Source organism: Telopea speciosissima, chromosome 2, assembly GCF_018873765.1.
Source record: "Telopea speciosissima isolate NSW1024214 ecotype Mountain lineage chromosome 2, Tspe_v1, whole genome shotgun sequence".
NCBI lineage: Eukaryota > Viridiplantae > Streptophyta > Magnoliopsida > Proteales > Proteaceae > Telopea > Telopea speciosissima.
Genome location: NC_057917.1, coordinates 9,802,159 through 9,824,856, shown reverse-complemented (window position 1 = coordinate 9,824,856; position 22,698 = coordinate 9,802,159). Strand labels below are relative to the sequence as shown.

At 37.2% G+C, this 22,698-nt stretch overlaps 2 protein-coding genes across 2 annotated transcripts; both read left to right on the top strand.

Annotated features, from left to right (window-relative positions):
- Positions 1–1,103: 1,103 nt before the first annotated feature.
- On the top strand, positions 1,104–1,868 carry LOC122649677 (protein transport protein Sec61 subunit beta-like). Its single transcript, XM_043842915.1, has one exon. It carries the CDS (start codon positions 1,204–1,206, stop codon positions 1,543–1,545), a length of 342 nt encoding a protein of 113 aa, XP_043698850.1. The 5' UTR covers positions 1,104–1,203; the 3' UTR covers positions 1,546–1,868.
- Positions 1,869–13,946: 12,078 nt separating this feature from the next.
- Positions 13,947–20,448, top strand: LOC122653109 (probable ubiquitin-conjugating enzyme E2 C). Its single transcript, XM_043847047.1, has 6 exons — positions 13,947–14,120; positions 14,268–14,295; positions 18,576–18,806; positions 19,151–19,214; positions 19,292–19,351; positions 20,145–20,448. The coding sequence occupies exons 1-6, from the start codon at positions 13,996–13,998 to the stop codon at positions 20,198–20,200; spliced, it is 564 nt and encodes a 187-aa protein (XP_043702982.1). The 5' UTR covers positions 13,947–13,995; the 3' UTR covers positions 20,201–20,448.
- The last annotated feature ends 2,250 nt before the right edge of the window (positions 20,449–22,698 follow it).

The following is a 22,698-nucleotide window of genomic DNA, read 5'->3' as shown; positions in this document are numbered from 1 at the left end:
GTATGGAAAATAATCATCTCCGATTCCTTAAAGGTGTGCAATGCGGCAGTTCGGGGTGAAAATGTTGACATGTGGCAGTTCGAACATCCAACGATGCCGAGTTCGAAAAAACCAAAAAATAAATGAACAATGAGTTGAACCGTTGGATGTCCAAGATGCCACGTGTCAACATCTCCACCTCGAACTGTCGCACTACATTGCATCATCCACCGAACCCATTGACTTGAAAAACCCAGTATTAATAGTAGGGTTGTAACAGGATCAGGTTGGGCTGGGCTTTATAAAACCCTAGCCCGACCCTAAGTCCCTTTAGCTAGGCCCAGGGCCTGAAAAATCCAACCCTGATCCGCCCTCAGGATAGGGCTGGGCTGACCCTGATTGGCCCTGATCATGGGGAGGGGAAAGGAAATGCATGGGCTAGAATAGGCCGGAGAGAAAATTATCAAATTTTACGTAAAATAACACTATAATAAAAATATATTATATCACTTATTATTTTCATATATAGTATATTATATAACAAAATGTGGGTGAAGTTTAAAGTTTATAATATATATATTATATTAATATATATTCTATAGTATAACTAAAACAAGGTCAGGTTGAGCTAGGCTTAGCCCAAGGCCTCAACCCTAATTCGACCTGACCCTAACTCAGGATCAGAAATTTTCAGCCATGACCTGCCCTCATGACCAAATATCTTAGCCCAGACCCTGTTCGGACTCAGGACGGGCTAGGGCGGGATCGAACCAACATGGCCAAACTTGCACCCCTAATTAATAGTATGTGACTATGTGTTCCAAAATAGGCCACTCCCCTGATTTGCCCCCTACTAGCTCGAATCGGAAGCTATAATAGACACTAGCCAACCACCAGTTCAGAATATCATATAAAACGAAGATTGTTTGAAATTTAAATAGGTGAGGTGGAAGAAGCGCACTAAATTCAGGTCTAAACAGATCTAGACGGACTACACATCATTAATCGTCGGTTGGCTCAAGCCTTGAAGCTGGGACCAAAGGGCCCACCATTGTAGGCCCCGATCTCATTCAACGCTAGTACCGTAAGGTCCATAACACGTTATCAAAGGAGGACAGACAGATCCATTAGTTTCCTCTCTCTCTCTCTCTTCTCCTTCTCGTTCTGTGCTCAGCTGTTCACTGCTCAGGTTTTTCAGTCCCGGAAGGACAACAATCGACGTCAATGGCTAGAGGAACTTCACAATCTCAGGCTTCTTCGTCTTCTCCGGCGTCCCGGCCGGGTCTTATGGCGCCGCGTGGTTCTGCGGCAGCAACCGCCGGGATGCGGCGGCGGAGGTTGGGTGGTGGTGGTGGTGGTGGTGGCGGAGGAGGAGGAGGCGGGTCCGGCGGATTCGGTGGTGGCGGGGGCGGAAGCAACATGTTGAGGTTCTACACAGATGATGCCCCGGGCTTGAAGATCACTCCCACTGTCGTCCTTGTCATGAGCCTCTGCTTCATCGGCTTCGTTACTGCTCTCCACGTCTTTGGCAAGCTCTACCGCTACAGATCTGGTCCTGGTGCTTGATTTTAACCTTCTCCAATTCCCCCTTCTTACCCTTGAATCAAACTGACTTGGTTCGGTTTCCCGATTGCTGGCTCTTCCAATTCTGCAGATTTTGGCTCTGTTAAATTTCTGTCGATGTTGTCCAGCTCTTTTGCTTGTTTTAACTTTTTTTAGTTCTTAGAATATATCTATTTTCCTCGTAACTTACCTCTGAAAGAGACGAGGAGTTTTGTTTTGTGTTTTATCCTTCATCCCTTCATTTTCTTCTTGTTGTATTTGCATTGAGCTAATCATTTCTGATGGGTGGGTGGATGATCCACTGTTTATGAGCTTTTATTTTGTTTCTTTCCTTCTTGCACAAGATCACTGCTTATTATTCTGTTCTGATCTTTAATGGGGACGACGATGCATGATATTTCTGTAAATTTTCTTTCGACGATCTCCCATTAGCCCATCCCATCTTTGATGTTGTTTATAACTTGTTCACTAATTGGAAACAGAGGGTCGATTAAATCAACTGGATGATTTTTCTCACAACGCGGATTCATTCTTATGATAAAAATTTAGGATAATGTCCCCATCCAATCGAAAGCTATGAAATAGTAACCTTTTGAAATCTGCTATTCTAGATTAACTGTGTGGAATTAAGTCTAGCAACCGTCTCACTTTGGGCTTTTGTTGGATTTCTGGTGTAGATTTTATGCGTTATGTGCTGCTTGTTCTTATGATTGATTTCTCTATTTCTTTACATGCTTGGCTTCCTAGAAAACTTCTCAATGCTGTTCAAAAATTGTCTTCCTGTAAAATGAATATGGTGCTCTATTTGTTTGGTTGCTAGGAATGTTCCTTCCACCAAGATTTTCTACCATCTTTAACTAGATTCTTAAATATTATAATTGAATCACATTATTGTTTTGTACTTCTAGCTGCTCCCTTGTGTGGTAAATTTCCGTGGCAAAAATAATTGGCTAGGATTCAGGTTGGTCTTCAAATGCATATTCTCCCTTGATTGTTACAATTCGACGAAGTAGTCTAGCAGAATTCTGTTAGTGGGGCTATACTGCTAGAGAGTGTTTCATGTTTGAAATGAGGTGATCATCTAATCATGTTAAGCAACTTGCTTGCAGTCTTGTGTTGGTCTTAGGTTTCCCGCACATCCTTCAACAGTTCCTATCCTGATTTTTGGTGGATATCAATCTTTCAGAATGCTATAACTTGACAGTGAAAAAGATTAAAGTGATGTGAGATGAAGAAACGATAATAACAGGGATAAGGAGAGTGACAGGTAAGGATCCAACATATGTGACTTTTTGAGGTTAAAATCAGTTAAATTAGTATGGAGAAATTAAAGTTCCTGGTTAATGCAACAGATTAAATTTTGTTAGTGAAAGCAATAAAAGGCAACATTGGAAAGAGAATCGATAAGACTTGAGACAGTCTCTCTTAGAGGGTGTACCTTAGCTTCTTGGTTGATCATCTCATCCAAGTATACGAATGCAGAGAAGAGTATCTCTAAGAGGATTAAATGCTCAAGCAGACAAAGACAGCTAAGTAGATAAGAGGATACATGAGGAAATAGTTTTGTAGAAAAAAACACTAGACCGTATGATTTGGGGTTGGTTGGGGTCTTTGGGTGATGAATATCTAGGTAAAGGATTTTTTCTTAATAATTTGAAGGATCTATGATCTTAGCTTTAAAGGAAGAGACTGTTGGCTTTTTTATTCCTACTCCCCTCCTCCTGTGCAGGCTGGGTCCCTTTTGCTTGAGGGAGAATATCCAAGGGAAAATGATTGTATTCTGGGCATCTTTTTGTGATGAATTTAATGCTTTCTATAGCATATTAATGGAAATTACTTTAGCTGATTTTAGTTTAGTTTGTATTGTTTGGTATTTTCTGTGGGGTTGTTACAGAGAATGATAGACATATTTATGTCTCTTTGTTTTGGTTGACTTCTAATTTATCCTCCCCCCCCCCCCCCTCCAAAAAAAAAAAAAAAAAGTAAATAAAATGAAAATTCAATAACACATGATAATATAATTGTAATATTCTGTTTTAAAGAAATACTGGAGAATTTGTAACTTAGATTATGTTGGATGCATGAAAAATGAACCTGGAGTTTTTGTTTAGCAAAGAATCTTATGAGGTAAAGGTATATGGTTGATTCTCAAGTTATTAAATAAGAACCACGTGGGAGGCATAAGATAGAGGATAATTAACATATGGAGAGATTACATGGCATAAGTACTTTTCTGAATCATGATATCTGAATGGAGGAAAAGAAATCTTGTAAAAATGGAGAATTAATATGTTTGGAACCAAATGATAATTGAATTTTCAACAAAGATTTTAAATGTAGGAAAGAAATCTGATTCCATTCTTCACGTTGATATTCAGTCAATACAATTATTAAGGAAAGGGAATTCTGAATGAATGAAGAAAAAGTATGGGTACCTACCAATGAGATTGAAGAGGATATATAATGTAATTCTTGGCGAACTATCATATGAAGAGCTTGGGTGTTGATTGCTAGGATGCAGGAGCTGTCTCTAGATTAATCTCATGTGGACTGTCAACATAGGAGAGGCATTTTACCTTCTAAGGATGAGTGGGATTTGATCCAACATTCTAACATTCCCTTTAGAAGTTATGTTGGCTGAAATAGCATGTTATTGCTTGGGTTTTACTTTCTAATATATATATATATATATATATATGGTTATTTATTTATTTAGTGGGACCAGTTTTGTAAGAATCATAGGTAAATTTAGGGAGGGTCTTGTTTGCAACTTCTACTTTATTATTTTTAAATATGGTACCGTGTTGTGATCAGGGGTATTCTACTTTAGGCATTAAGAGTAAAGTTGGTAGTTTGATTTGTCCTCTTCTGTTAGGACTAGTTAAGAGAGTTTATTTGTAAAAGGGTGTACCCAGTGCACGAGGCTCTCGCCACTGCAGGGTCTGGGGAGGGTCATAATGTACACAGCCTTACCCCTGCTTTCCAGAATAGATCCCATGACCACTTGGTCACAATGGAGCAACCTAACCTCAACAAGGTCCGCCCTCCATGAGAGCTTATTTGTACTTTTTTTTTAAAATAGGAGTAGATCATTGGAGACCATATTTTGGTTGCAGATGCAATGTAAAGGGATTTCCCTCCCTTTTCAGAGTATGAAATATTTTGTATTTTTTATGGGATTTCTCTGGATTTAGTGGTATGGAAAGCTACTGGAGTACTTTTCATTTTTTTTTCTCTTTTTGAATGAAATATCTGAGAACTTTATTGCAAATAAAGGAGCTAGCAAAACAATGCTAGTATACAACAAGAGGGAGGGCAGAAGCCCAAGCGAAACCCTAAGGTCTCGTTTGATTGGCGGGCAAAAAGGGGTCGGAAAGGAAAAGTCATGGGCCCCACATGTAATGGGTTCAGGAGGCAGCAAATACAAGGAAAGGAACCCCAGCCCTAGCCAACCCATCTGTTAAATAATTTGCGGAGCTCAGACGGCAGGTGAAAGAAAAATTCCTCTTGGGACAAATGTGCCTGGCTTTCCTTAAGAGATGAAGATAGCTCCAAAGACCGTCACCGAAATCTTGCAACCAAGAAGTAACCAATCCAGAGTTGCCTTCAATGATTTAGTTTATTCACCCTCGTGAAATAGAAATTTCCAATAAAAGCTACAGGAGTGCTGTTATTGCCATATAGCTGCTGTTTTTAGTTTCTCTTATTGCAATTCATCTGCTAATCTTATTTTAATTTTTTTTAATAAATAATCTTATTTAATAGAAGGTTGCTGAATTCTGTATTGATTGTTGGGATGTACATAGATCTTTTCTGTTCATGCTTGGTCCTTTAGGTTCTTGATCTATTTTTACGTAAAAGTGACCTGCATATTTTCCCGTGCCTGCCTTCATATCCTGGTTGATTTTCTCTCTGTAACCTGGGGCTACCATGGAATGAGTAAACTCTTGAATTTAATCCAAAATACTGATCAGGATTTCTGGGAATGAGGTTTAGGGAAATCATCAAAGCCCATAACTGCAGCTTTTATATGGCTAAACAAAACTGTCAATCATCTTTTCTCTCATTACACCATTGCTGATGGGTTCCTGAATCCATGGTACTAAATCTCGTTTTGTTTCGGTGTTTCGGTCTGACCGAAATTTCCGAGATACCGAAATTTCGTCGAAATCTCGGTCGAAATATGGTATTTTTCTGTGGGTGTAAAATGCCAAAAATGTCCGAGATTTTTGAAATTTTCGAAACGAGATGACCGAAATTTCCGAAATTTCATCGAAATATTCGAAATATTACATTTTTTCATATCGGACTTGCGTTTCTTTTCGGACAGGTCGAGACACTCGAAATATTCGATATCTCGACCGAAATTTCGCGAGTTTTAGTACTATGCCTGAATCAAGAAGTTGAGTTTTGGTGAGAGAAACATACTCCTGTTCAGCTTCACTCTTTGGACATGGAGAAAACCCCATCTCTCTGGGTTGCAATCTTGTGGTGCCTCCTATTGCTTCATCTCGATTTCCATCATTTTTTGATGATCTTAGTCCTGTTTTCTTTACCTTCTCCCTTCAAGCCCTATGTCGCATCCCCTGTCCACAGTTTCTCTCTTTCAAGCCTATTTTGATACCCTATTGATAGTTATTGTGCACAACTGGAGGTGCCAGTCTGCCTAAGAGTGTCATAAGTGATGAATAGCAGTTGATGAAAAAGGAACACAAATGTCTCAGCAGAAAATAGCCGAAGGGATGGCGGCTTCAGTTATTGCTTGTTATGTATAAAGGTAATAATTAGAGAAGTACCAAAAACATGATTGTTGAATTATGTGTGCAATGAAAAGAAATAATGACATGCATATTGTTAGTGGAGTAGTGGAGGACTACAGATGTCTAAGAATGTGTCATAGGTGATAAATGTAAGAAGTCAAAAGGAACAAAAAACAATGACATATTCTAATGTAGACAAAACAGAAAAGAGTCAACGAGATGGTGATTTCAGATTTGCTTGTCATGTATGGGGTTTGTAATTAGGAAATCTGGGGTAATATTTATTTGCTTGTGTAAAAAGTCGGAAAGGTGGTTGTTTAATGCATGAAGTGCTGGTGAACCTGTTTTCATGCTTGAACCCTATAGATACCAAAGATATAGTGGATGTTTCAATATGGAATCAATGGCAAAGAAAGAATTTTCTTAATAAATAGAGCATAGAGAGCTGCCAAACAAATGAATTGAGGTTGTTCAATTTTTTGTTTTAGAACTGGGTCTCATATATTGTTTAATCATTTGTGTGTGCTACAAGAAAATTCTAGTGTCTTGTCCCAAAAAAAGACCTCTATTTATATAGCGTTTGATAGCAGAAATAGCTGTGGAAATGCAATAGGCAGCAACTTCCTTTGCTTGGTGGACCAGAGAAAACTCAGTTTGATATTAATTGGGTGGATCTGTGAGTAGTCTACCCCCCCCCCCAGGTAGTTGTGATTTAAGTTTATTTGAGCTGTTGGTCATGCTATGATTGTTAATTTTGTTTCTTGATCTCTCTTCAGAAACTTCTTGGAAGGGGGTATGTTGGTTCACTAGGCAGAACTGAGGACCTACTTTTTTATAGTAATTATTGACCATATAAGTAGAATCCGACTCTCGCTCACAGAAAATTCAATGTACGAAGCTGAGGGTAAGGTCTCTAGGTCAGAGATAGCATGGAAGAGTTTATAATGTTGTTCTACTGAAAGGTTTTATGAGTTTGGTGGTCGCTGTAGTAACTTTATTTCTACTGAAAGATTTTATGAGTTTGGTGGTCTCTATGGTAACTTTATTTTTGTTTCCTAAGATAATGGTTGGATTATGTGAATGAGGATACCAGCACTTGGGTTTTAGCAAGGGCTATCAGTGAACTGGATACTAGTCGAACGGTTGTAGTTAGATGTACATAGTACACGTATGCACATTGTTATTTTTTGTGAGTATGCCATTAGTATTATATAACTTTTATGGACCTTTTCATAGTGACCTGATTTTATTTTTATGTGATTTACAGAGTGATTTCCCATTGGTGGCTTTTACTGTATATAACTGGAAGTGTGTCGGTTCAAAACCCTACCCCATTAGTTTGATCAAACTTCAGTTGGATTTGAACTTATAGATCTGATACCTTAGATCCCACATACTTTAGTAATGTGTGTATTATACAACTTGTATAATTTTTCTTCTGATGATATGTGATTACATTTTTCTATATGCATTACAATTTGTGATTTCCGGTTACTTCAGTTGGTTGGGCTGTATTGGTTTGTGAGTTCAAAACCAATCCAGTTAGAATCGATTCCAGTTGGATTGAACTTGTATCAGTTAACTTCCCGTTCAGCAGGATCTTTAAGTTGCATTCAGATCTTGTTGGAACTCCAATGCAAGTGATCCATTTAGTACCCAGCTTTTGGGTGATAATTTGCAACTGTTTCATATGGTAGTGTTTACAGTATTGGGGATGAAGTTATATCAGTTTTTATGGGGTCCTCATGATCTGCTGAGTTGAACCAAGCACATCAGTTTTCTTCTTGCACTGACAGTTTAATGTGATTCACCCATACAAAGAATATCACCACTTTGATGATTCAATAAAGAGTCTGAGTTGTGTGTCCTATTATTATTTTATGGGAGAAAGGTTCCCCATGGCAGCAGTGTGTGTGTGGAGAGGGCGGGGGGGGGGTGTCTGCACGCCACACTAATGGCAGTGCAAAGAATGGTATCATCCACATGGTCAGAGCAAGAGAGAAAAGAATAAAGAACCCCATGTGTGATGGAAATAGTAGTCTGATGCTGTGGCGATTCTTTTCCCTTTATTTATTTATTTTTACTCAGCTCTGTTATTTGAAAGTCAAAATTGCTAGATGAATTTCTTAATCTTATGTGAACATAGAGTTTCTAGTATTTTGAATCTCATTTTTACTCAGGTCTGTTATTGTCAAATTTTATTTTTTGTTGAGATGAACTTTCTGGACATCAGCAGATACTCCATGTCCAAAGCTCATCCCTGCTGCTGCAACTAAAGAGCCCATCTCCATGTCTTATAACATAGTCCTCTGTGATCCATCAGTTGTGTGGCTCAATCAGGGTTTTAAAACAAGGAATTGGGATCTGAATCGAATCCAGCTGATTCCGATTTTATTCTATTTTAGATTGGTTGAAATCGATTGGGAATCTAAATTCCGCATGAAACCTAGAAACTTCCCATTGGATCGTTCGCTTTAAAACAGCAGGAATCAGGATTGAGCTCAGCCGTTTTCAAATTGAATAGGTCGATTCTGATATTTTGATTCCTGGACCTAAAGATGAAGGCATACAGTATTGTGTCCTTATCTACTACCCAATAGGCAGTATGCATTCATGTTTTCGGATAATCTTGTCATTCTAGAATATTTTTTTTTTTTTGGAGGGGGGTTGTTGTTGGAGTGCAGTTCAGGTTCTCGTATGAGCACCATTCTCGTTTGGTTTAGTTGCACAGATGCAATCCAAGGGAGGTGGGTCCCACAGTCTGATCCCATCTGTGTGGCTCAGATCCGTATGAGAACTTGAGCCAGCCTCGGGTTGTTGGGCGTCACTATTCCTAGTAAAGTATAAAGCATATCAACTAATTGCTCAGTTTGATTTGGTTTGAAACTAAATACTTGTTAGGTCATCATGAACCTAAAAGTGATGAGGACGACATTGACATTAACGTCTTCCCCCAAAAAAAACATTGATATTAACTAGTACTAAAAAGCAAACATTAAACATTAAACATTAGGGAAAAGGAACCCTAATATTGGTTATCATGCATAACCAATATTAGTATACTGTAGTATGATTAGGTATTGTCCATGTCACAGTCTAACAGACTTAAAAGTATTTAATGGGTTCCACCTTTGAGATCTGGCCAGCGCACATGGTCTTATTTATTAGGCATAATCGAATTAAACAATAAAGTCAACACATTTGAAGGGGGAGTGAGGCCTGAGGGGGAGGAGAAAGAGAGAGAAGTTGAAGTGCTTCCCCATTAATGGATGCTTTCCCATTAACAGAACCTAGCAAGTTGCAACATTAGAGGAAGAGAGAGACGCTCCTCCATTAATGGATATTTTCCCCTTTAACAGAAAGTTGAAACTTAAGCAAGTCTATTTTTTTATTTTATCTTTGGACTGCCTTAATGACATCTTCATTTAATTGTCACATGTCTTATTCTCAAAAATATTTATTGTAATAAATTTTTATTTTTTTTGGTAAATATTGTTGAAAACTTATTTTTACCCATACATTAAGAATTGCATTACATAACTTTTGGAAATAAAATAAGAGGGTAAAAAAATAAGGTTACAAATTTATTAACACCTTAGGGGTGTCAATAAGAAATTTCCTTTTTTAAAGTTTTTTGGGAGGTGGGGTGGGGGTGAGGACAATTCGGCGATCCTCCAGTCATGGCGGGAGCTAAAGGATCCAGCCCAGCAAAACAAGGGGTGTTTGGATCATTTCACAGGTGCCCCCCCCCCTTTGTTTTTGTTGGGCTGGATCCTCCAGCTCCCGACACGACTGGAGGAGAGTCAGATCCGGGTGAGGATGGTTGTTGCAGCCATGAGTTCTTGTTGTACAGGGAGTATCAGAAAATATCATATTTTCCCCTAGGATTCAATTAGATGTTTTAAGAGAGAGACAGAGAGAGACTTAAAGCTCTAAAGTTTTACCTGATGAATGGGTGTTTTACCACTAATATAGGTTTCTTAAGTGTAACATGAGAGAGGGAGCCTTAAAGCTCTAATTTTTACCTGATTAATGGGTGCTTTATCACTAATATAGGTTTCTTAAGTGTAACATTTTTGAAGTAATTATTTTAGGGAAAATGAAATACAAGCTAAGTGTATACTTCCCCCTCACAATCCCTGTGCTCATTAAAATATGTGGATCTCCTTTCTCTCTTCTCATTAAATATATTGCTTCGTTCCCTACAACTGATTTGGCATGTAAGATGCTAATATAAGTATGAGTGCATAGATCCTTCTCCCTGTTTTTTCTAAATGAAAATGTTAATTTTACCTAACCAGAAAGGAGGTCAACATTTTTTTGACAATCAATATTATAATAATGCCTTCTACTTCGCGCATCCACAATCCTTCTCCCCCCTCCTCCAACAAAAGGCAAAAATAAATAAATAAATAAAATTTGTCACTCTCCTTCATCTTCCATTTGTCTTTAATCTTTGGAAGAAAAATCCATATGGTTAGTGATTACAAGGTCCTGCTAATTTCTACATGGTAGTTTATTGGGTGAGACGGTTCTTTACTACTTCATCGAGTGTCATGAGACAAGAAAAGTTGATGTAGGAACCTTAGGGTATAATCAACTCTTAATTAAGAATCCAACTAAAAAATTCTATCTAAATGTAAGTATAAATGAAATAATATATATAGTATATTAATACATTTAAGAATATAAATTTATAAAAGAATGATTATGATATGAAAAATATGTGGTGTACTTTTTAAAATTTTTACGCACATGACAATAGGTTTCCAAAGACATCACACTATCATAGCGGAAACTATAAACATTCTATATAAAATTTTGTAAACATCTGACATAAACCATCTTACTATATCACCTCTCTGTCTAAATACATCTCTAAAAACTATTGTTATATACATCAAAAGATCATCTGTAAAATTTAGATCTCAATGTAACTAAAAATATCATCAATATCAAAAGTCTATTTATATTGTCTACCTTTGTGCCTACTCATCTACTTGGAGGGTTCTATTTCTTTCCCTTTTATTCTCTTGACACAATTAGTACAATGGCACTCAACATGTGCATGCTTTGTAAAACAATAATAATTATGAGGTGAATTAACTAGCCCAGTAAAAAAGAATACAATTCATAGCATGCTCACGAATGTAAACAATAATGTTATGATGTGCAAATCATGCTATGACATGCAAATTTCATATCTATAAATCTATAATACTATATCTGATCATATAATAACAACCATACATGATACTCATGAGTTTTTTCCTAATAAAATCGAAGAAAAAAGAATGCTACCTTAGTCCCTCGGCTTAGACACAACCCCACCTGAAACGATTGCCTCGTTCCTCTACAAAATGAAAATTTTCCCTTGGCTGATATCTTCTCATGTCAGCCCATTGGTCCCACGTTGGTGCAGGGGCCACACGACCGGGTAAGTGTTCTTCCCATTAATTAAAGAAGAGGAAGATATGAAGTTTTACTGTACAACGAAGTGAAAGGAAATGGAATCAAAAGTACAAAATTTATAATTTATTTATTGAATTTTTTTTTTTGGTAATGGAAAAAAAAGAAAGAACACTTTCTACTGTCCAACGAAGTGAAAGAAAATAGAATTTATAAGTACAAAATTTTGTTCTTACAGGTTATTGAGTCAGGAGTTGTAATCAGTTATCAATGATTACTTCACAGCAAATGATTCGTGCTTATGAATAAAAACCTCTCTCTCTCGCTCTCAGTGGCATCGCTGTTCGCTTTTCTGTTATCTTATAAACAAAAACAATTTTTATGAGGAGATATGAAATACATTCACTGTAGAGGCGACAAATGGTCGGTTGGGTTCGGTATCGATCGGGCTGAATCGGGTTTCGATTTCGAAATGATAAAACCAAAATCAAACCATTAAGAAACTTTAGTTTTTTTTATCAGTTTTGGTTTTGATCCGGTGTGATTTCGGTTTATTTCAAGTTTTTAATATCTGGTTAATATCGGTTTAAATCGATTTATTTTCGAGTTTGAGCCACAATAAAATCTTAAATTCATTATTTGTAGTGAAGAAAGATTCGATTAAAACACTTCAATTCACCTTTCCAAGTAAAAAAAAAAAAGTATACAACTAAAAATAAGAAAATTGATTTGATATGCTCATCAGTTCATGTTATAATCCAAACAAAAAAGAATAAATTATATGAGAAAGAATAGAAGATAATTAATATTCAAATCAGTAGATAAATAGATTTTGTAGCGGAATCATTGTTACAAATCATATAGTTATTTATCATTAATTGTAAAAAGAAGATAATTAAAATTGAAATCAATGAATAGTCACTGAGAAGATAATTAATATTGAAATTACAAAAAGAACCCTACTATCAAATCATTTTTTGATAATCAACTAATTTGTATAGTAAGTAAGGAGATCAATGGAAGAAACATGGTTATAAATCAATTTCTTTTTTTTCATAACCTCATGCTCATTGATTTATAACAATTCCCCTTACAACCAGAAAATTGCTCACTAATATTGAAATCAATGAATAATCAATCCATCTATTCATAATCTTGTACTTAATGGTTTTTTTTTAATCAGTTTTTGGTTTGTTATCGATCAGTCTGGTGCAATCTTACAATACCCCAACCCAAAACCAATCCAATAAGGATCGAGTCCGGGTTTTTTCGATCAGTTTCGATCGGTCTTACTGGTTCGGATTAGATTTTGACTAGGACTGTAAACGGATTGGATTCGGCTCGAATAGTGCTATATCTGCATCCGCATCCGATTAGCTATCGGACGGATTCAGATAGTGCTAAACGGATACGGACACAGATACGAATCGGATATTTTATTCGTTTACATATAAATATAGTTTTTCGGATAGCTATAGCCTACCCGTATCTGCATCCATTTAGCTTTCGGACGGACACGGATACGAACACGAATACGAAAACGGATTTCGGCTATTCATTTACACCCCTAATTTTTAGGGTTGTAAATGGGTAACCGAAAATTCGAATTCGATCCACATCCGTATCTGTTTCGGAGCATCTGAATTCGTTTAGAGATATCCGGAAAAAAAATCCGAATCCAAATCCGAATACTTAATTATAAAAAATTAAGTAAATAATGATCTTGAGGGTTTTTTAAGATTCAACAGATTCTAGAATATGAGGAAAAGAGAATCATGATCTAAAACTATGGATTGAAAGTGAATTGTATCCACTAGGGAGAGGAAGGTTCCGGTTACACAAGGTAGAGGTGTAAACGGATGGTCGAAAATCCGAATTCGATCCGCATCCAAATCCGTTTAGAGGTATCCGAATTCGACCAAGAAATATCGGAATCCGATTACATCCGAGCCAAATCCGATCAGTTTATAGGCCTACTAATTTTGACACCCGAAGAGGAGAGAGAGAGAGAGAGATTTATAGATTATTATAAAAATATTATATTAATATTCTGTTCTTTTGGTTGGTTCCCTATTCACATTTGCTCTGTTGTTGACTCGTTCTACTAATCTTCTCTTCTTATCATAGAAGCGTGGAAAAGGATTGATTGATCGTTTGATCGGATTAATTAGATTCGAATTATCGGAAAGAGACAGAGGTAGTGTTTGTGTTTGTGTTTGTGTGTGTGTGTGTGAGAGAGAGAGAAAGAGAGACACAGAGAGAGAGAGAGAGAGAGGGGGAGGGGATGGAGATGCGGAACAGTGTGGCGATGGACAACTCATCAATGGCGCAGCAGCAAACACCTGCAGCTTCATCGAAGCAAGCTAAGGCTTCGCCCAACTCTGTTGATACTAATTCCGTCACCCAGAGGTTTGTCTCTTCCATTTCTCCGTCCTTGTTTCTCTTCTTCTTTGAATTCGGTTTTTCTCTCCTTGGATTTTCCTTTTCTTCAATACTATGTGTTTCATATCATTGGGCATCATCCGTTGACGCTGTTTCTCTTCTTATCTATTGCAGGCTTCAGAAGGAATTGATGTCTCTCATGGTCTGCTCTCTCTCTCTGCTTGAATTGTTGATTTCGTGGAATTCTATTATTTCCTATATATTCCTAATCGACAAAGAAAATTAGCAATATTAAAGAAAGAAGGAATAGAGAAGAAACTGATTATAGGTGTGCATGTCTGTTAGGATTGGTTATCTAATCGTTTGTATAGCTTCTTTTTTGTTAACAGTCTTTCCAATTATTCTTTTGTTTTCCTTTTTGATGATTTTGGTACTTTTGTTTAGAATGGAATCGTATGTTAACTGGGTGACCTTTTGCCACCATTTCTTCTCTGTTTTTAGCACCCCCCCCCCCCCCCCTCTCTTTGTTGAGTGTTGATTTCAACTGCAATTAATATGGATTAAATCTACCAACCAAAAAAAAAAGAATTCAGAATTCTGTTGTCTCTCCTAGATCACTGTCTTCTTCAGTCTCCCAATTTCTTCTGCCGTGAGATTAGGAGGTCTATTCAGCTCTTTTCTTGCCTATAGCCTACTTTGGGTTTTCATAGGTGGAAAATAAAATATGTCTAGATTATTATTTGAGTGTTGGATGACCCTTCTCTCACGATTTCTCAAATTCTCTGGTGGGCACAACAGATATGGTCTCTTCCTCCCCCCTCCTTTTTTTTTGGAGGGGGAAGGGGTGGGGTTGTGTGGGGAGGATCAAAATCTAGACTTATCCATGGAGACTTCAAGTCTTAATCTTGAAAAGGAGTTTCATTTGTTCATCCTTGTGGCAAAGAGTTTATGTAATAGGATAACTGAGTTATATTTCCCTATATTTTCATATCATGGAACATCTTTGAAGTTATTTGAGGATTGCCTCTCTGACTGTACAAGGAATCCATCAGTTTCATATCATATTTGATGCTCTTTATTGAACACATATTTAAACTTGTCTTGGAAGAAACCTTGCACAAAATGAAGACCAGATTGAGAGTATTTTTCACTCTGAGACCTTAGTTTGAGATTATCTCTGTCCTTGTCAACAGACCGAAAAAAAATTATGAAGGGGAAACTAAAAATATTTCTGTCCTCAATCTGAAGAGCATTGGTAAAGGATGGACGGATGGTTAAGAAGATGCACTAAGAGTATTATTGAGTAAGTATTTGAACGCTGTCAGAATAATTGTCTTCATAGGATGAAAACCTGAATGAGTTCTTTTCTTGGTGGGACCTCAAATTATATTCTCTTTGTCAGAAGGCAAAGAAAACAACAAGGACGAAGTATCTGTCCTCAATCTGCCGAGTGCTGATATAGGATGGTTAGGAATCCCGTTTCTTTGGAAAATTAATAGATGAGGGGTCTGGAGAAAGCTTGAAAAGCTGGTCATTTATTAGTTAGGGTATGGGAATGAAGGAGATTCCATTTTGTTTTGGCCTTATTATGTTTTTTGTTGAAGAGGAGGGGGAAGAAGAGGATCTGAATAGTTGTTTGGGAGTTTGTGGCACCAAATTCTTAGGTGAGTGGTGGGTTATGGTTGGATGATGGAATAGATGATGACTCTAGATATTGGGAGTGAGTGTTTGAGAGATTGGTTATTTGAGTTAATTAGCAAGATAAGAGAAAGAGAGAAGTAGATCAGTCTACCTCTAATGGAGATTGGTAGCACACTATCCGAAACCACAACAGGCATTATGGTGCAATAGATGGGATGTCAGAGCTGCCTGCAACAGCAAAAGCATCAAATAATTCCTCTTTGATTTGCTTAAAGTATATAATTGGTTGTCATATAGAGCTATTTGAATGGGCTACTCTCATTTCAATCACATTTGGAGGTTTGAAATGTACTGTTTGGTTCTTAGATTCCTACCAATTAACCATATCAAAAGCATTAAGGCTTGCAATAATGTTATCAAATACATTGTTCTCTGGAAGCCAAAGAGAAGTCTAGGGAAGAGGTAGGTAGACATTGGTGGAGACCATACATTTTATTGGCCATAAATTCATATCTACTTGCATGCTCTTGATCTAATTGCACCCAGCAGTTTTTCAGACTGAGAGAATGTTGGACTACACAGCCTTCCTCTTTTAAGAACTGATCCACACTTTGTGGGAGGAGGCCAAACTGAAAGATAAAGAGATCACTGGATATCCAACGATATTATATTAGTAAAGCTTTTGTCATCTAGGAAGCATCTAAAAAGTCAACATCATAGAGAAATTGTGAATGGTGATAAATAAGAAAAGTTTCAGGTCTTAAGACTACAGGATTGAGGATCAGTGTTGACTCAACAATGTATGGCAGTAATCTTTAAGAGGGAAGTGATTTGTTGTACATGGAGATTGATATACAGGTGGGTTAGAGTAGAACAGAAAATCCAGGCTTCATAAATCAGATTGCAAATGGAAGGAGGAACAACAACTCAAAAGCTTTTAGTTGCAAGTGTATTTAGAAATCATGGGGGACAGCTTATTTTGTAAATAGTGCAGAGTTGAAGGCTGTTATCAAAGGAGTAGGTCTTGCTTTAGATAATGGTTAGTTGGACGTGATAGTTGAAAGCGATTCTAAGTTTGTTATTAGATGGCTTCAATCACACGCAGTTGGCCCCTGGTGCTATATGCACCTTATTAAGAAACCTAGGTTATGCTCTCAAGGGAATTTTAAATTTTCTTGTAGGCTTCACTTTGCCAACTACTTAGCAGATGAGCTGGCCAAGGTTGGGGGTGTCTAGGCAATCTTTATTCGTTGGTATTTTTCACATTGTATTGTCCCTTTTTGAGGGACTTTAGGTTTGGCTTCCTTTGTTGTTGTTGTCATACTTTAAGCTTTTATTGTACTTGTTCTGTAGCTATTTTCTTTGCAATAAAATCTTGGTTATCATTAGAAAGATTTCAGATCTTTGAGGTTGATAAAGGACTTTCGGGAGGTTTTATTGGTTTACTTGATGGATATGTATTCTTCAGATAATTATTTCAGCTTTAGGTTAGAAGGTTTGAATGGTGCTATTGAGCAGTTGGCTTAATATTTAGTGGAGATGTCCCCAAAGAAGTGTGGAACATTATCTTTGAGTTCAACAAGGATAAATACATAGGACCTCACGGGTTATCGGTGAGGTTCCTTCGCATATGTGTAGATATTTTGAAGGATGCGCAGTTGGTGTTTTGATGAATTGTATGAGGGGTTAAATGCAACTTATATTTCACTCATCCTGAAATATATTGCAGTAATCTGTCCAAAGGATTTGCTTTTCAGTTTGATTGGTAGTGTTCACAAGAACATCTCAAAAACTCTTGCTAGGAGGTTCAAAGAGGTGCTACATCTTAGATTCTTAGGGTTTCCCCCACCCAAAATCTTTTATCGTTGAACATCAAAATCCTGTACCAGACTGAGATTGCAAATGATTGAGTTAAATGGAAAACAGTACTTCAACAATTTGGTTCACTGCTTTAGGTATAAGCACCATGGATTTCAACCTAAATGGTTTCAATTTCAACCAATCCGTAGTTGACAGTCAAGGTTGTGTAATTAATACTTGGGCTGATATCATCAACCGTGCTAATGGTGGTATCGAAGTTATGCATGAACTTAACGCCCACAACTTCCCTCAAGCTACTATCGGTATAGTTTCCAATCCCAGCCATGGTGCATGTAAGCTTAGAAAAGCTGGACAAATCCAGTGGTTAGGCAAGAAGTGGTTTGTTATATGACATACAAAGACATTAGATGGCGTAGGTTGGAAATATTTGGATTAATTGGAAAAAGAGGGTTCGTTAGTAAGTGGAGGTGGACATCATCAATGCATTTCATTTGCACATCTTTGTTTTTAATTTGATGGCTCAAGCAATACCTTTTGTAATGGGTCTAAAAAATAAAAAGAAATCAGTGGACCCTAATACGTCAAAATCATTTTATCATATCTAATGTACTTATTCGGTCTGTGAAGGACCTAGTGTCATAATTGAGAAATTCTATGACTTGAATCGTTAGTATTTTCTTATTTATCACCTGTCTACTATTTAAGCGGAATTCCATCACCTATTGTCACTAAGAAATTTAAGAAACGGAAGAAAGGGGGAGGTTTGAGCAAAATGACCAGTTATGATTCTTTCCCCCATTTTTGGAGGCTTAATGCTAGAATTGTTTTTTTAAGGAAATTCTAGCCATACTTGCTCTCACATCTAACAAATTAGGAAAGGTTTATTCATGTTGGAAGTTGTTTTTGAAGAAGAAACTTCTAATGTTAAATTTACTTAATAATTTTTGGCCCTTTCTTTTTGGTGATTATGACTTTCTTTCTCATCTGCATTTGATATCTGTTGATTTTCCATATCCACAGATGAGTGGAGGAGATCTTGGAGTATCAGCCTTCCCTGAGGGTGAGAGCATCTTTTCTTGGATTGGCACTATTGAGGGTGGCAAAGGAACAATATATGAGGGTTTATCGTATAAGCTTTCCTTGCACTTTCCCCTGGACTACCCTTTTAAGCCTCCCCAGGTTAAATTTGAGACCATGTGCTTCCATCCCAATGTGGACCAGTATGGCAACATTTGTCTTGACATTCTCCAGGTATCAATCTTTCTTCTGGGTAAAATCATATTAGTAATACTAATATTTAAATAGAAATGCAGAAATAAGAATGGGAAAAGAGGAAGAAGTTTGCATTTTCCTCTCCCATGCAAAATATATTCAGGTTTTGGAGCTACAACTTAATGGGTTTAACCAGTTTTATGCCCTGGGGGTAAATATTCCTTAATTGGATGAGCATAACCTCCAGCTTATTGGACTCTGTCTTTATGGCAGAGGTAGAGAGAATAATTCTTTCCCACTCTTCTCACCCTAACTTGGCCACTCCTTATTTAAATGATTTTTCTCAAAGAGCTAGCTGATGTAGTCCTTTCAATGTTCTGTAGGACAAGTGGTCTTCAGCTTATGATTGCAGAACCATTCTTTTGTCCATTCAAAGCCTATTGGGAGGTGTGTTGGATCTCTCTCTCTTTTTCTCTCTTTAACCATACATGCCTTGAGCCTTATTCTTTAATCTTCATTTGCAGAACCCAATATTGATAGCCCTCTCAACAGCTATGCTGCAGCTCTATGGGGCAACCAGGAAGGTGGGATTCATCATGTGCTAAACCATTTTATATAATGATTCATGTTTTTCTTTAAATATTTTAATCAACAAAAAGTGAACCAGGTTGCCTAATCTGAGGGAAGTAGGGAACACTGAAATTTTCAGTTAAAGTTCCCTACTATATGCCCAGTTTAGGTTTTCTCTGGTCTTAGATCCCCTTTTTCCCGAGCCATTACACATGCACAGAACCATGACCAATTTCTTGGTGGAACAAGTCAAAATTCAAGGAGTTTGAGGCTTTAAGAAATTGAAAGGGTGTAAAAAGCCATTTAATTGGTTGTTAAGCTTGTGACTGCTACTTAGTATCGGTAATAGGTCTGAAAAAGTATCTAAAAGGGTGAAATTTAGATATTTGCACCCTGTCGAAGATTTTATATAATAATTCTCCTGAGCTATCAGATGTCATTCAATCTATACAGTTATATATGAAATTTTAAATTTGAAGCAACGAACCAGTGTTTAAAAGACATAGTCTTGTTCTGCAACTTTTCTAGAAATTCAATTTGCACGTCAGACGGTATCTTGTGCTTGCTTATATTAAGCAAGTAAAAACATTGTCATCCATGAAAGTTTTGATACATTTCCCATTGACATATTCTTGTTCTGCACCTTTTCTAGAAATTCAATTAGCATGTCAGATGATATCTTGTGCATGCTTATATTAAGCAAGTAAAAACATTGTCATCCCTGAAAGTTTTGATACATTTCCCATTGACATCACAGAGAACCCTTGGTACTTGAGCTGAACATGTCATTATTGTCCCCACTTGCAGATTACAAGAAGATGGTTCACAGACAGTACATGGATGGAGAAGTGTTTGAAAGCTGACCTGTGAGCATCTCATATCTCAGACAGATATCATTTTACACACACTGTCACTGGATAGATTAACTTCTCTAAAAAAAACATTCTTTAAGAAAAAGTATGTATATGGGAAAAGTTTTGAGGTATAGATGTGTTTCGTCTATGAATTGCATATCAAGGTTCCTTTTGGGGTCTGAATGACCCAGTGAAGCAGCATTCCTCTACCCCTTCTTCACATTTTACACTACTTGCAATTTATGTATTGTATTGTCGGTTGACTGTCAATATTCATGTATAGTTGCAAGGAACACATGAGAAACTTCTGTCATTCTAACATCATTTGAAAGTTGCATATCTACTTCTTGTGCAAAAAGTACAAATGATTCCAAAATTTTGTAGGCAACAAAGTTTAGTGTCAGTTGTATAGTCAATTATGGTTTTGGTCTTTTATGCCAGTTCAGGTATGGTCATTTTCTGCAAAACTAGCACCTCATTGTTAGAACAATTCTAGTCAATTGAGTTTGTGGTATTTAGGTAGGGTGTTTACATGAATACTGTGAAAGCAGGGGTAAGGCTGCATACATTATGCCCTCCCCAGACCCCACAGTGGCGGGAGCCTTGTGCACTGGGTACGCCCCTAGGTAGGATGTTTACATGAGAATACTGTGTCGAGAAAGAGGAGAGAAGAACATATCCTGTACCAGTAACATGAGAATGATTCAGTGCTTTGAATGGTGGTGCTAAGGTGATGTATGATAATACAGCTATACCCTTACTCTTGGTTAACAGGATCAAGAGGATTTTGTGTCGAATATTAGAATCATATGATAAATGCCTCTCTTTGTAAACTAAAAACGAATGGAAATTAGGTTGCGTGGTTGAATGCTAACTGTCTAATTAAGAAGTGAACTTTGGGTTTGTGCTAGGTATAGGTCAGGCTGGATTTTTCCACCAATGCCAATGACCAAACTGATTATTTTTGGTTGACCCTAACCTAACTAACCTGCCCGCCGGAATGCAAAGGACTTACTGATTTTGTAAGGTAGCAGAAGCAGGTCCCACAGTTTTTACGTACCAGACTCGATCCTAGCATTATAATGATTATGAACAAACTTATCATTTGCCAATGGTAGCCATACCTTTGGGATGACAAAGGATATTGTAAATTGTTGATCAACAGTTATATATATATATATATATATATATATATATATATATATATTTTTTTTTTAATAACTAAATTGAATGATCAGTAATGTCTGTATATATGTAATGGATTGTTGCCAGGGTCTTGAACTCTAATTCCCCTCCGCCCCCCCTCCCCACCCCCCACCCCCACCCCCACATTTCCATTCTGATCTTTTCATGTCAGGGACCAATTTTGATAGGAAGTTACAGGACAGGCCGAGGCATGGATAGTAAATGTGTCAGTACTACTAATATGATACTCTTGAGATCAATCACAATTTCTTGAGGCAGGGTGGGGAAAAGCTATCGAGACAGGTGAAGGTGCCCACTCTCTTGTGCTGCATCATATGTGCCTCCTCTGCCCCCATTGTGATGCAGCATTTGTATAGAAATTACATTGGATTTCAAATTTAAGCTTTGAAAATTTATGGAACTCAATCTACCCATGAATCTTCATAGAATTTACAATTCCTTTACTGAGTCCTATATTTCCAATGCCATTGCCCTCCCCCTCCCTACAAAAAAATCCACAGTGGATTGTGATGGACCACGAAATTTGATATGTCATTCATATGCCTGGAACTAAAAGTTAGCTTGTCCCCAAAGGCATCTAGATCATTTTTTCTCTTATGTATATACTGGATTTTTTTTTACCATAGTTTTGGATCTTAAAAGGAGGTTATACCCAAATGTACATTTTTTCTCATCCTCAAATTTACTAGGGACTGAGATCCAACAACCATTTTGGTTTTGGTTGTGTTTGATACCCCTACTGCTTTTCTAGAGTGATTCTTATGGAAAGCATTTCCTTAAATAACAAATCCTGCTGAGTGCTGCCTTCCTAATGAATGCTCAATATGAATGGTCCCCCAGAAGATAAGCAACAAAACTTTTGGACCCAGTTTCTCTTAACCCATGGTGAAGAGAGGATCTCTTCATCCATGGGATCTGACCGTCTCATAGCACTGCATAAGGGAATTTCAGACCTTGAACAAATAATGATTACATTCACTTTTCTCAGAGTCCAATCATAATATCAAATCACCCGTGGGTGAATGTGCAAGAGAAACACCACCAGAAAATCAAAAGACCTTTAGACTTATCATGAAACTGATACACCAAACATGATTTAATCAATATTTAAAAAATGGGAGAGGGTTCTCTCAGCAAGGAGGTACTCTATGCCTTTTCACATATTTTTTAATTGTTTTTTCTCTCACATTAAAAATCAAATATAATTATGTAAGAGAGGAGATGAGGGATAGGTATGCTAGCGGGTATACCATATATGCTAGCACCCCATGTGTCTCTCTCTCTTTCACCCTTTGAATTGA